General features: G+C 34.4%; 2 protein-coding genes and 2 non-coding genes across 4 annotated transcripts; all 4 read left to right on the forward strand.

Annotated features, from left to right (window-relative positions):
- Positions 1 to 2,692: 2,692 nt before the first annotated feature.
- On the forward strand, positions 2,693 to 7,818 carry LOC108320627 (uncharacterized protein At1g51745). The gene is made up of 3 exons (XM_017552104.2): positions 2,693 to 3,391; positions 4,481 to 5,541; positions 6,377 to 7,818. Exons 1-3 carry the CDS (start codon positions 3,201 to 3,203, stop codon positions 7,471 to 7,473), a joined length of 2,349 nt encoding a protein of 782 aa, XP_017407593.1. The 5' UTR covers positions 2,693 to 3,200; the 3' UTR covers positions 7,474 to 7,818.
- A 1,130-nt stretch (positions 7,819 to 8,948) lies between these two features.
- LOC108320418 (60S ribosomal protein L28-2) lies at positions 8,949 to 11,172 on the forward strand. The gene is made up of 3 exons (XM_017551833.2): positions 8,949 to 9,246; positions 9,520 to 9,683; positions 10,868 to 11,172. The coding sequence occupies exons 1-3, from the start codon at positions 9,099 to 9,101 to the stop codon at positions 11,006 to 11,008; spliced, it is 453 nt and encodes a 150-aa protein (XP_017407322.1). The 5' UTR covers positions 8,949 to 9,098; the 3' UTR covers positions 11,009 to 11,172.
- On the forward strand, positions 10,020 to 10,110 carry LOC128194168 (small nucleolar RNA R24). Its single transcript, XR_008245483.1, has one exon. It is a non-coding gene; the product is annotated as a small nucleolar RNA R24 (small nucleolar RNA).
- Positions 10,389 to 10,480, forward strand: LOC128194167 (small nucleolar RNA R24). Its single transcript, XR_008245482.1, has one exon. It is a non-coding gene; the product is annotated as a small nucleolar RNA R24 (small nucleolar RNA).
- Positions 11,173 to 12,783: the final 1,611 nt, after the last annotated feature.

A 12,783-nucleotide genomic window follows, 5' to 3' on the forward strand; every position in this document is an offset into this window, starting at 1 on the left:
TCGACCTTGACATTCTCCATTCGAGGTATATATGGATGTGAACTGCTTTGAAGTCTTTCATTAGTTGTGAAACTTTATGGTAATATTGGAGGAATTTATCGTGTTTAACTTGAAATTTCCTTTCATATGTTTGACGACAAGTTGGGAGTCAGTCTTGCAATCAATTTTTCTTACTTCCATATCCTTTCCTAATGTTTGGCTGACTATCAAGGCCTCGTATTCCGTCTGGTTGTTGGATATGTTAAACTTGAACACTAAAAGTACTTTATTTTAATATCGTTTAACCCTTCTAACACAATTCCATCTCCTTTACTTTTCTTGTCAAATGATCCATCAATATAAAGTTTCCAAGTTTGATATGAATGGTTGCCTTGTCCTTACAATTCAACGACAAAAATTTCCAAGTGTTGGCCTCTGACCGAGCCACACAATTCAAAACAAAGGTCAAACTCCAACAGTTCCACGAACCAACTGACCATTTGATTAGTCAAGCTTAGCTTTCTTAGGATCTTTGTAATTGGGTGGTATGTTTGGACAACCACTTAATAACTCTAAAAGTAAGGCCTTAGCCACCTTGTTATTGTTAATCGTGCCAATGTCCTTTTTCAAGTTGATGGTAACATGTCTATTCATCCTAAAATACCATACTAATGAAATACATAAGTTTTTGCTTTGGAGCTTTTTGAATTAATGTTGTGCTTATAACTTCTTTTATTACTGTCAGATACAACTAAAGTTCATGTCCAGTGACCGGTCGAGTCATCATTGTATGACGGGTCAATATGGTATTCATTTTGGTGAAGACAACCTCGCACCGATTGTCCCACTTTTCAGAAGTTTGTTTCTTCATTGTCTATAAGATCAATATGATCTTCTTTACAAGTCTAACCATAAACCTTAAGAGGGAGGTCAAATGTCCCGCTAGTCTTTTGCACTTTTTTTAAATTTTGTAGGTTTCTCATTTCTAAAATATCGCTACATTTATCTGAATTCGCTTTTATGCCACAAGTGACGAGTATGAAACTTGAAAATTTACTCACTTTAACGTCAAATGTGAATGTGGAGAGGTTTAATCACATATTGTATCGTCTAACAAAAGTAACGTGTTTCAAGATAATATCCAACTAATAACTATTAAAACATTACATATTTAAAAATTAAAAAATATCACAAAACTAATATCTTCGTAAAAACAATATACAGTAACATAATATATTGTAAGAATACAATAGCAAAAAAATTCAATTATTACACAAGTATATTATTTGCTAACATTGCATATTTGACTGTGACCATACATTTTACAATGCTAAACAAAAACATTTTTTAGATAAATAAGTATAATAATGTATTTGTTTATTCTTTTGTTGGATTTTACGGACAATATAGTAAGTTTTATTGTGATTATGTAAAATTGAGAAATGCACAAACATTAATTTACTAACACTGTAATTATGCAATTATTATATTAATAATAATCATCTAGTTTGATACATTTTAGATTATAGTTTAATATGTATGTCTATTCGATTATATGAAATAACACAAATTTCTATCATCACACCACATTATCAATAAATTATTTGCAAACACTTCTTATTTAATAACTGTCACCATCTTTATCGTAGGATGTAATGTTAAAGGAAAACACTTAGAACTTGTTCTTTTGAGTGAATTTGAAGGAGTGAATTTGAGAGGATTTGAAGATAAATTTTTTTGTCGTTTATTTGAGTGAATTTGGAGGTAAATGAGAATGAATTTGGAAATAAAATTTGTGAGAATTAATATAGAATTGTATTGACGTGACAATTTAAAAAAATTTATTTCCAAATTTACTCTCATTTATCTCCAAATTCATTCAAATAAACGACAAAAAAATTTATCTTTAAATCCTCTCAAATCCCTTCAAATCCACTCAAAACAACAAAGTCTTAGTGAGATACATAAAATTATAATAAAATGCTTATATTTTTGCTGTTTAGTTTTGTGAAACATGTATTTTTTGTATAGCATGGTAAAGATTCACATTAATGAAATATTAATTTATAGTCATTGTAATTATTTAATTATTATATTGAAACTATACATTTTGTTCAATATTTTAGTATGTATATAGATTTATTTATAAGAAATACAATTTTTCTAATATTAATTGAAATTATGATACAAAAATCCAATCATTACAATTTGAAATACAATACAAATATTCTTTGAATCATATCAACTGCAGAAGTGGATATACCATAATGGAGCAAACATATATGTGAATAAAATTAAAACAACATATTTTTATTTTTCAATCTATTACCTTTAACTTTAATTTCTAACGGTTTTTTTATCCATTATGTTTTTCTCTTTTCGGCTAATGGTATGCTTGTTTGTTAGCTGTAACTTCATTCAACAAAGATTTTTCACTTTCCAAAAACATAAGCAGGAGAAAGGAGAAGGTGAATTGACATTTGAATGTGTTCAACTGAAAAAACAAACACAGAGATTAAAAACCTAAACATCTTACAAATCATACATAGAAGTGTAAAACATTGTAAAGATGAAAATGATAATAAATAGATGTAGGCTGACAACATAGGTGAAACCTGACAACCTGTGTACTACGAAACACTATTTTTTTATTTTCTTAAGAAAAAAAAAACCCAAAACACCAAAAACGAACACATCGCCTCACTGCCTCCCTCCCTGTTTCTGTAGTGTGATGTTTTAATGGGCCATCGCCTAAAGATACCAAATGTCACGTTTTGATCCAAACAACAACCCCAACTCTCAACCCCTTTCTCTCTCTCTTTCTCACGGAAAGAAAGAAACCGCTTCTCTCTTTTCTTCTCTCTCTTTCTCACTCACTGCTACTCACTCTATGTTGTCCGTACCCTCTGTGTTTGCCACGGATGACCACCACCATCCTCCAGTAGAATGTAAAAAACCCTCACTTTCAAGCTAGATCCCTCCTCCCCTTTTATCCTTCACAGCTCCTAGATCTTTCAACCTTTTCTACCTGCATGCACCATTACCAATTCTAATGGGGTTTTAGCCTCTTAGCCTTTCTGGGTTTCTTCTGTTTAGCGCAAAAGCCAGGTTTTTGGGCCCTTTCTCAACATGGGTAGCTCTGCAATGATGGCGCGTTGGGATTGATATCCTCTTTTTAAGAAAAGAAGGACAAAGGGTTTAAGGGTTTTTTTCCTTTTCAAATGGGTAGCTCAGGAAAGTCGAACGTGAACGGAATCGATGCGTCGGTGGGTGGGTTGGTCTGGGTCCGGCGAAGAAATGGGTCGTGGTGGCCGGGTCGGATATTGGGTCTTCACGAATTGTCGGAGAGTTGTTTGGTTTCTCCGAGATCGGGTACTCCCGTCAAGCTCTTAGGTCGTGAGGATGCAAGCGTGTCAGTCCCTTCTTCTTTTTTTGTCTCAACTTTTTTTAACGCTTTTGCTTATGTTCATGTCTGAACTTTTTTCCCATCTATTTTCATCCTTAATTACTCAACTTTTCTTAATGTTTTTGCTTATAATCATGTCTGAACTTTTTCCCCATCTATTTTCATCCTTAATTAGAAAGTGTTGGAGTTGTATCTGCATGATATGAATCATATAATATTGGTTTGATCATTGAAATTTTTTATGGTTTTTTTGGGTGGTGTGAGGGGGGCAGTTTTTGGTTGAAGTGCCATTTTCACTGCAGATTAGGGAATTGGGAATTAGAGATACACAGGGCAAGTTTTTATGTGTCCTTAATGAGATGTTGGTTTTTGCCAGTGATGTGGACCATTGCTTTAAAGTGATTTTCTAGGTAGTTCTGGTTCCTCTTATTATAGGATAAACTTGTTTTTCTTTCAGCTTCTTAATTATGTTACTCATCTTCTCTATTGAGTAAGTGTTTTTCCCCAGAGTTAGCTGAGAAATTTTTTAGCCATTGAGCTTTGGAGCTTTTAAAACAGGAAAATGAATATTATTGGTCTACTTAAAATTGTACAAGGCGGAAGAGGTATTAAAAGGTCTTTTCCAATAAACTTCTTTTGATGAGACTGAGACTTATAAAGTTGTTTTCTCTATTGTTGAGATAAGTGGATCTAATGTACAGGGTGTCATGACATAGGTCAAGAAATCACCTTGTACATGCATCCGGAATGTGAAATTAAACGATACAGACTTTTGGAGGAAAATTATGATGACTACTTCCTATATGGCCATATAGGCTACAAACAGATTTTCAGAATAACTAGATCTGTTTAAGAACTTGGTTGTTGTCACCACTATTTTGGATGTGGTTTTTCTTTCCAGCAGAACTGTAACCTGTTTGTTAATAGGGAACTCAACCCATTGTCCACTGCAACTTCAAATTTGATTTGTTGTCATTATATAAAAAAACTATAGCTTGTGTAATACAGTTGACTTTCTCAAATTTGTTTGAGTTATTAAGGTGTATTTAAATTTGGATAAGGTCTTATTTTTTGAAAAACTGCTCTGTGATATAGGGATTGGTATAATCTTGAAAAATCAAAGCGGGTAAAAGCTTTTCGCTGTGGAGAGTATGATGAGTGCATCGAGAAGGCAAAGGCATCAGCTGCTAATTCAAACAAGAAGGCAGTGAAGTATGCTCGCAGGGAAGATGCCATTCTTCATGCTCTTGAACTAGAGAGTGCTCACCTGGACAAAGAATCATTAAGTTTGTCCTCTGGATTAGATAAACCTGGTAGTGAACATGGAGAATCAGCTGAGGAATTACCACTCATGTCTAACTCTGAAGATGTGACTGGTGATTTGAGTGACTCTGATGACAATTCTAATTCAGCCCCGGAAATGTCGCAATCTGTTATATCTTTTGAAGTGCCTAATCACAATGGTTCTTTAAAGATGCATTCAGTGCAAGGAAGGAGGAGAAGAACACCTAATGATTCAGAAGATGATGGATCTGAAGGAGTCAAGCGAATGAGAGGACTTGAGGACTTGGGCATTGGTGTAGTGTCAAAGAAAAAGGTTCAAGGTACAGGTGCAACTGAGATTGGTCAGCACATTAGTGCTACACTCAACAATTCTACCACAGGGAACTGCCTGGCAAATGGAACATCTGTAAATGGTGGTAAAGGTTATTCTTCAACATTGAAAAGGAAGAGATCACAAGTGACAAATGTTCACGAGTTTTTGAAACGGAAAAATCGACGCCGGCCCTTGACTAAAGTTCTGGAGAGTACAGCCATGGTGTCAGTTCCTGTCATTTGTGATCAGCTTCCCAATTCAAATAGTTCTCCACAATGTGGGGTAACTGATGGAAGAATTTCAGGATTAGATTCTAATGATTCAAAGAAAACTTTTCCAATGGCAACACATAATTCAGATAATACTGAGGCTGCTTGTGAGAACGGGACTTCATTAATTGTTCCTGACCATGGTAGTGGAGATGATGGTTCACAAATTAATCATGGGGTCAAGGAGAATGCAACTTGTGGCCAACCAGGGCTAGTTGGCAAAGATTCTCCTGATAAACTATTTGATGTGCCGTTTGTTGGGGTTCTTGAGGAGGAGAAACACACTCCGGGTATGCCATAGCATCTGAATATCTATAGCATATTCTCTCCAAGCAATGTGTTTGCACGTATAATTTTTACAATTTTCATCAAAATGCCTTGCGGTTTGTGATCCCCCACCCTCGCTTACTGATAAAATTATCTTTACCTTTTCTCCAATACTTAATTTTCCCTTTTAGTTTCATGATAGATTTAGGCCTTTAGATGGTATGTTGTGAAAGCAAGCCAAATAGTTTGTGTTGCGAGGCCCTAGTCACAACATATAACTTAGAAACGAGATGGGAATATAAGTAGTTCCTGGAAGAGGCACAGTGATCATACATACATATTGATTAGAACAGTTGAATAAACTAGGTTGAAGCATGGTTTTATTGTTGGCTTCTTTGTAAGGAGAATATTGAGATTCATTGACCTTTTGAACAAGTGGCACTTGTGTTACTCATTTTTCAGAAACTGTTTTATCTGATGTGTATAATTTTCCCCCTTCTCCACTGTCAGTTGCTTTTGTCTACTTTTTCATGGTTGTTGCTTATGTCCCAATATCATGTGTGCAAACTGATTATTTAAAGTTGCATTACTGAGCCCTAGTGTAAGTGTAAATATATTAGTTTTATATGTGAATCGTGATTGTGTTCCTTTCCAGAGTTTTGCATATTTATTGCTATCCATTTTATATTTAATCTATAAAAGCCTCGTTGAGACTTGAAAGCTATAAAATATTGCAAGTTATATTTTGTCTCTAGTGCTTTAATTTAGCCGTACTACAACTTTACCTTTTTGTGTGTCCTGGTTTGAAAAGATGTGGGCTGGATAATTGACATTCACTGTTGTGTTTTCTTTTGCCAGCTTTGTCACCCATTTTGGTTTCATGTTCACCTGAAAAGCCTCAAGTTAGTGCATTGGGACAACAATCTTGTAATGTTAGTCAATGTGAAGCTGTGTCATTGAGAGATGAGGGCAAGAACGAACCTGGTTGTACCAGTTCTGCTGCTGGTCACAATATTGTTGGCCATAGACAAGACAAAGGTAGTTCAAAGTGGCAGTCAAAAGGAAAGAGGAATTCAAGACATACAAGTAAAAATATAAAACATATCTCAAGAAAATATGTGGACACAGACCACCAATCCAGTGCTTCTTTGCCAGGAATAGGAAATTCAGATGGAACTTCTTACCAGGGTGCTGGTTCTAAAGTTGATTGGAATGGAATGGATGCACTGCATACTTCATACAATTGTAATTCTCAAGTTAAATGCAAACCTGTAGCAGAAGGCCAACTAGAAGGATTTCGGGACTTGAACAAGCATATCAAGGCTACAACAACAGAGGCAAAGCTATTACCTGATGGATCTCTCACACCTCAAAGATTACTTCCTTATCGCCATTCACGCTTCACTGTCAACTCCAGATATCAAATGGCAGATTTCCCTGGAAGAAACTATTGTTCTGATGCTTCATTATACGATGTTAAGCTAGAAGTTAAATCCAGCTACCGGCCACAACACGTTCCATTGGTTTCTCTTGTGAGTAAACTGAATGGCAAAGCCTTCATTGGGCACCCTTTGGCAGTTGAGGTTTTGGAAGAGGGTCATTGTGATAAAATGTTGAGTGGCAGTGGATGTGACATGGAAGCTAGTGATGTCTTTTGCATGGCCAAGCCAAACTTGGTAGCCGGAAGAATACATTCCAAGAATTCGACGCGATTTTCACCTAAATTGTCGAAGATGAAAAAAACCGGCCTGATGAATAAAAAGATCCGGAAGTTGTCTTCATTGACAGGTCACAAACAGTCAGAAGAGGAGAGAAAACCAGTGGTAGATAAGCTAAAGGGTCCTGTCATAGCTTGCATTCCCCTTAAAGTAGTGTTCAGTAGGATAAATGAAGCAGTGAGTGGTCAAGCACGGTCTACGCACCGGGCATTACCAACATCATCGACCAACCCATGACTTGTGTTGTTGGGAAGGATTTACACTGAATGGTGGTGCGGATAGTTGCTTCTTTGGTAATTTGAGAGATTTTGGTTTACTTCTGCAGACCATAATATTATCTACTTTTAACTATATGCACAGTTTGCAGCCCCACAAATTCTGCCATGAAGGTTGAATCTTCTGTACAATTTGAAGACCATTTTCATGTAGAACTGTAGGTGTTAAATCATCTGAGGCTTCTCTTTGGCTCTGTAAATAATGTAACATTGGATGAGGTGTAAAGAGGGATGGTCTAGTATTAGGTGTTTTACCTGATATTAGGTTCTTAAAAAGTAATGAATTAGGATGTTACGGAGGTTCAATAACCACATTTTATACTCACCTCTATGAATCCTACAAGGCTAAAAACAAACAAAATTGCAATTATGAGAACATTTGGATCAATCCCCATTTCAATTTATTGTGTTTTGTATGCAAACTTGTTATCACATCAATACATAATGCAGGTTCCCCACATAAAATTCTCATCTTTCATCTCTGTATGTTTCTTCTTTATTGTGGGTGTTCTTTCATCGTTCTAAGTATTTTTCCTGTTGTTAAATAGCATGCAAAAGAAACAAGAGAATAATTATTCTACTACAGTATCATGTTGGAGTATTGATAGTTCTAGAACAAAACGATTTAACTGTAGATTTAATTTTGGTGTTTCTTGTTGCAACTGTTCGTGTTTTTTCCTCATCGTTTTCCAATTGATTGAATGAAGTATCTCAGCCAACTTTTCATGAAAAGATTCTTACAAATATATTATATATCATTGACTTGTGTAGGAAAAAAATGTAAATAAAAAATTTAGAATTATGTTACATTTTACCTTTTTATTTAAGTATTTTATATGGAATTATATTCATCAACTATGTCAATTTTTGGATGCAATTTTTGTGGTGAAAAACTTGCTTTTGAAAAATTAATAAATTATAACAATTAAATATAGCATATGTTTAAAAAAACTATGAAAATCCCATTGATAACTGTTTATAACAATGAATAATCTATATCAGTAAACTAAAATTACAAACAAGATAAGAAAAATATTAATTTTAATTGATGTAACAATCCTAAAAGAAAGATAGTTGTTGGACGGGTATGTTTGTGTATATTTAATAAAGTTTTATGTTTTTTATGCGTTTAATATACTTAATTTTAAAAATAAACAGTTTTTTAAACTTGTTTTAATAAGTAAATCTTATTTACTTTTAATAAAGATATACTTGTATTAAATTTAAGCAAACTGATTCATCATAATTGTTGTTCGGATCACGTCGTTGTTTGAATTACTTCTTGTATTTAAAATTCATATAAAATAATTAGTAATTAGCATGTATTTTTTTAACAAAAGATATAGGGAATAGTAAGATTAAGATTTTTATTAATCTGTTAAAATAAATTAATATTTTTAATTACATGTTAATGGGCTATGTGAATCAGATCCAACCAACACTTCACGGATCTTGATTACGGATTAATGGGTCGAACTTCCGAACCCGGTTACTTCATTTTGATAAACTTAGGGTTTCTTCCCTGTCCTATATAAATATAGAGCCTAACGCAAAACCCTAGTTGTGAGTTGCAGGAAGAAGGAGCAAATGGCGACTGTTCCAGGGCAACTTGTGTGGGAGATCGTGAAGAAGAACAACTCTTTCTTAGTGAAACAGTTCGGAAGAGGGACTCAGAGCGTCGAATTCAGCAGAGAGTCCAACAATCTCTACAACCTCAATTCGTTCAAATTCTCTGGTATGTTGCTCTCTCTGATTTTTAATTTTATTTTTTGAAAAAAAAATGAATCATTTTGATCTTTGAAATTGGGTACGCGAAAAGCCAATTCTTTTCGTGTTTAATATTTGGGTAGGTAGGTAGAGTTTGGGCATATATTGAAATTCTGAAACTTCTAAAATGTTGTTTTGGTCTTTGGTCACAGAGTTTGCGTCGTCTAAGAAATGTTTTATGGATTGGATTACACTGTTTCAATTGTTTGAAGTTGAATTTGTTCTTTCACTGGCATGTTAGGTTTGGCAAACAAGAAAACTGTTACCGTTCAGCCTGCTGGTAAGGATCTATCTGTTTTGTTGGCTACAACAAAGACAAAGAAGCAGAACAAGCCTGCTTCATTGCTCCACAAATCTGTGATGAAGAAGGAGTTCCGTAGGATGGCAAAGGCTGTTGAAAATCAGGTAAATGAAAAAAGTATGTTTTTTATGTTTATGTTTTTTGTATCATCTTCTCGTTCTAATTCCTTATCGTTTGATTCCTTTGCTATTTCCAATAGCTATTCCGTTCTTTAACGTCCTTGTTGTAGACGTTTACCCCATTATGTCAGTGACTGAACACTTCTAAGATCTCAACATTGCTGTCGTTTTCATAAATGAAAACAAGATTTATGTTATTGATCCCCATTGCTTTGTTGGAGTTAGTGCTTATGCGTTTTCAATTTGGTGATTATTGTGCTTTGGTTTGGGCGTATTGTGCGCTAAACAAATTTCTTTTGGGGCTTTTGCCTCGAAGACTCAGTGGTGGTGATGAGCCTCTAACATATAAGAAGAGTCCTTTTTTAGGGTTTCTTCAATGCAATATGCATGTTACGCTTGGCTTCTGAGCTTCGATCATTCAGGAATTCATTCATGAATTTATTCTTACATCAAATATATTTTTCTTTGTTTGTTCTTAATTTCCTTATATTAGTACATGTTTTTCCTATTATCCAGTCATTGCATAGTCACGAGGTGACAACTGTGGTGTCATTTTCACAAATGCGAAGAAAAGTTTTGTAATCGTTCTTTGATTTGTAGAAGTTACCTAAGCGTATGTATTTTGGATTTGGTGATTGTTGTGTATTGGTTGGGCAATGTATCTTTCTGGACTTTTGCCAGCAACACTCAGCAGCGGTGATGAGCCTCTAACATATAAGAAGAATCCTTATTTTTGGGATTCTTTTATGAAATATACATGTTACGCTTGGCTTCTGAGCTTTTTATCATGAAGGAATTCATTAATGAATTTATTCCGAAGTTTAGGTTACAGAGGAAATCTTTACCCTCTTTGTTTTACTGGTTGTTCATTCTCTAGTTAGCATCTAAAATTTCTTCAATATATGTATCGCCTTAGTGTCAATTTGCTTGCTCCAATGAGTCAGCCTATTTGAGTTTTTTTGCATTGAGTACTGCTTTTACTTTTAATTTTTAATCGACTTACTCTTGCACAGCTCTATTTAGTTTTAATGTTATCCAATTTCGCGCACTTTCTTTCTTAATGGTTGCTCGTATTTTGTGAATTGTTGCTGCCAATGCTTTTTGTGCTATTACCTTGTACATTACATTTATCGGATTTCATTTTCCTAAAACAATACAACAAATTTCAGGTTGCGGATAATTACTACAGGCCTGATCTTAAGAAGGCCGCCCTTGCAAGGTTGAGTGCTGTTAACAGAAGCCTCAAAGTTGCCAAGTCTGGTGTCAAGAAGAGGAACAGACAGGCCGTGAAGATCTCTGGTAGGAAGTGAAAGGGAATTGAGACCGAGTTAACTTGCATTCAACCCTCGTTTTTGCCCTCTTTTTGTGATTTTAGAACTCCTGTCTAAATTTCCTGAGTTGTTTTTGAATATGCAATTATTTATGAAGTACTCAATGTGAACTCGAACCAGTATTTCATAGCTTTCACCTTTAATTGTTTCTTGGTATAATCGTCTTATGGTTGTTTCTTGAAGGTCAGCTGACAAAGTGGCTGGTTTTTATTGCTTGTTATTAGCATTAAAATCCATATTTAGAAAGATAATTTTACTTTTGCTTCATTCTTCACTCTGATAATGAACGCAATTTGTTTTAGAATTTTAAACCGGAATTGGCGCGAAGTCTGGGGTTAGTGAAACATGATAAACACGATTTGGCAAATGGTTGTTTTTTGCGATGTAAATATTGATTTGTTAATCACATTAAAAAACGGGGATCTTTTTGGTGTGATTGATTTACAAACTGTAATATAGGGATCTCAGTTGCTAAGCAAAGTGGTTTTGCCATTCCGGTATGATTTTTCGTTGCAGGAAAAGATGACAAATATCATAGGTTGCAGCAGCATCACTGATTTACTGGATGTTTGTGAAACCGAGTTTGCCCACATATATAGATCATAATGCTTGAAAATAAGAATAACTATATCAAGATAAAAAATAAGTTGAGCTTTTATCGATTATAGCTAACCGAACAAGTGAGCTTGTAAGCTTATTAATAAGTAAATAGTTTTTAAGGAATAAAATAAACATCCTTTTCAATTTTAAGTGCTTGTCTAATCGTTTTTGTAATGTGGTTGTTTTCATCTTAATAAGCGGTTATGTTAATCATTACTTTTCGAATTTAAAAAGGATCCAACATTTTAAAGCCATTTTTGTGTGGTATTTCATTTGATCAATCATGGTTCGATTTTGACTGTCGGTTAAAAAATATGGTCGGAGTTAAAAATAATGGCTTAGATTTGTTTTTTCCTTGCGTAGCTAAAACTACCTAAGCCACTATTAGTTGTTCAACAAGTCCGAATTAGTGACCAGCTAATATTCAGCTCTTCAGAAGTTTCGCACCTGGTAAAAAATTTGGAGGGGATTTGCAAGGTACACGTCGTCACAAAATAACAAAGTAAGTGCAGATTTTTTAGTATATAAAGACAACATCTAGAAACTAGAAAATTTCCTGCCTTCAGTTTCGTTACATTACATCTATAAATGAATGTTCTATGATGATGTTTGTTGCTGCTAACATTTGGTTGTGCCATGGTCAGGCTTGATGGTTGACTAGCTTGTCCATGCGTGACCATCACGGTAGTCTCAAACCTTCTGCTGCTTAATGTTAATTAAGAAAAAATTTTGATTACAAATTGATTATTTGGTATGCAAAAAAATGTTTGTTTTGAATTTTCCCAAATAATCAAACTATCTACCGTTCTTCTAATAAATTGTCTTAGTTAAGTTAACGCGGTATATGCTAATAGTACCGAAAATGTCCTCATTGTCATTGATGATTAGTGCTGGAATCAAATTTTGAAAGGTAAACAGTTTTCTGTTCCTATGGATGCCAACCTTCATATATCATATTCAACACCACAATGTTCATCTTATATACACAATAAGAAGATATTGTCTTCGTTTAATAATTAGATATTCGTTTAGTAATTAAGTAGTTAATTTTTGGATAAAAGGAGGAAAATTCGAAAAGAAAATTGAATATTACAAGGTACTAATTAAACTTGCTAAGGAATCCTTAGAAAGAAGTGTTGACAAAGTCTAAAGTC

This window comes from Vigna angularis, chromosome 9 (genome assembly GCF_016808095.1).
Source record: "Vigna angularis cultivar LongXiaoDou No.4 chromosome 9, ASM1680809v1, whole genome shotgun sequence".
Taxonomy (NCBI): domain Eukaryota; kingdom Viridiplantae; phylum Streptophyta; class Magnoliopsida; order Fabales; family Fabaceae; genus Vigna; species Vigna angularis.

Excerpts from the sequence above, each read along its gene's own strand:
- LOC108320627 (XM_017552104.2), top strand. The coding sequence starts at position 3,201 with ATGGGTAGCTCAGGAAAGTCGAACGTGAACGGAATCGATGCGTCGGTG. Across the intron at positions 3,392-4,480 it reads GGTCGTGAGGATGCAAGCGT|GGATTGGTATAATCTTGAAA; the intron begins GTCAGTCCCTTC and ends TCTGTGATATAG. Across the intron at positions 5,542-6,376 it reads GGAGGAGAAACACACTCCGG|CTTTGTCACCCATTTTGGTT; the intron begins GTATGCCATAGC and ends TTCTTTTGCCAG.
- LOC108320418 (XM_017551833.2), top strand. The coding sequence starts at position 9,099 with ATGGCGACTGTTCCAGGGCAACTTGTGTGGGAGATCGTGAAGAAGAAC. Across the intron at positions 9,247-9,519 it reads CAATTCGTTCAAATTCTCTG|GTTTGGCAAACAAGAAAACT; the intron begins GTATGTTGCTCT and ends CTGGCATGTTAG. Across the intron at positions 9,684-10,867 it reads CAAAGGCTGTTGAAAATCAG|GTTGCGGATAATTACTACAG; the intron begins GTAAATGAAAAA and ends AACAAATTTCAG.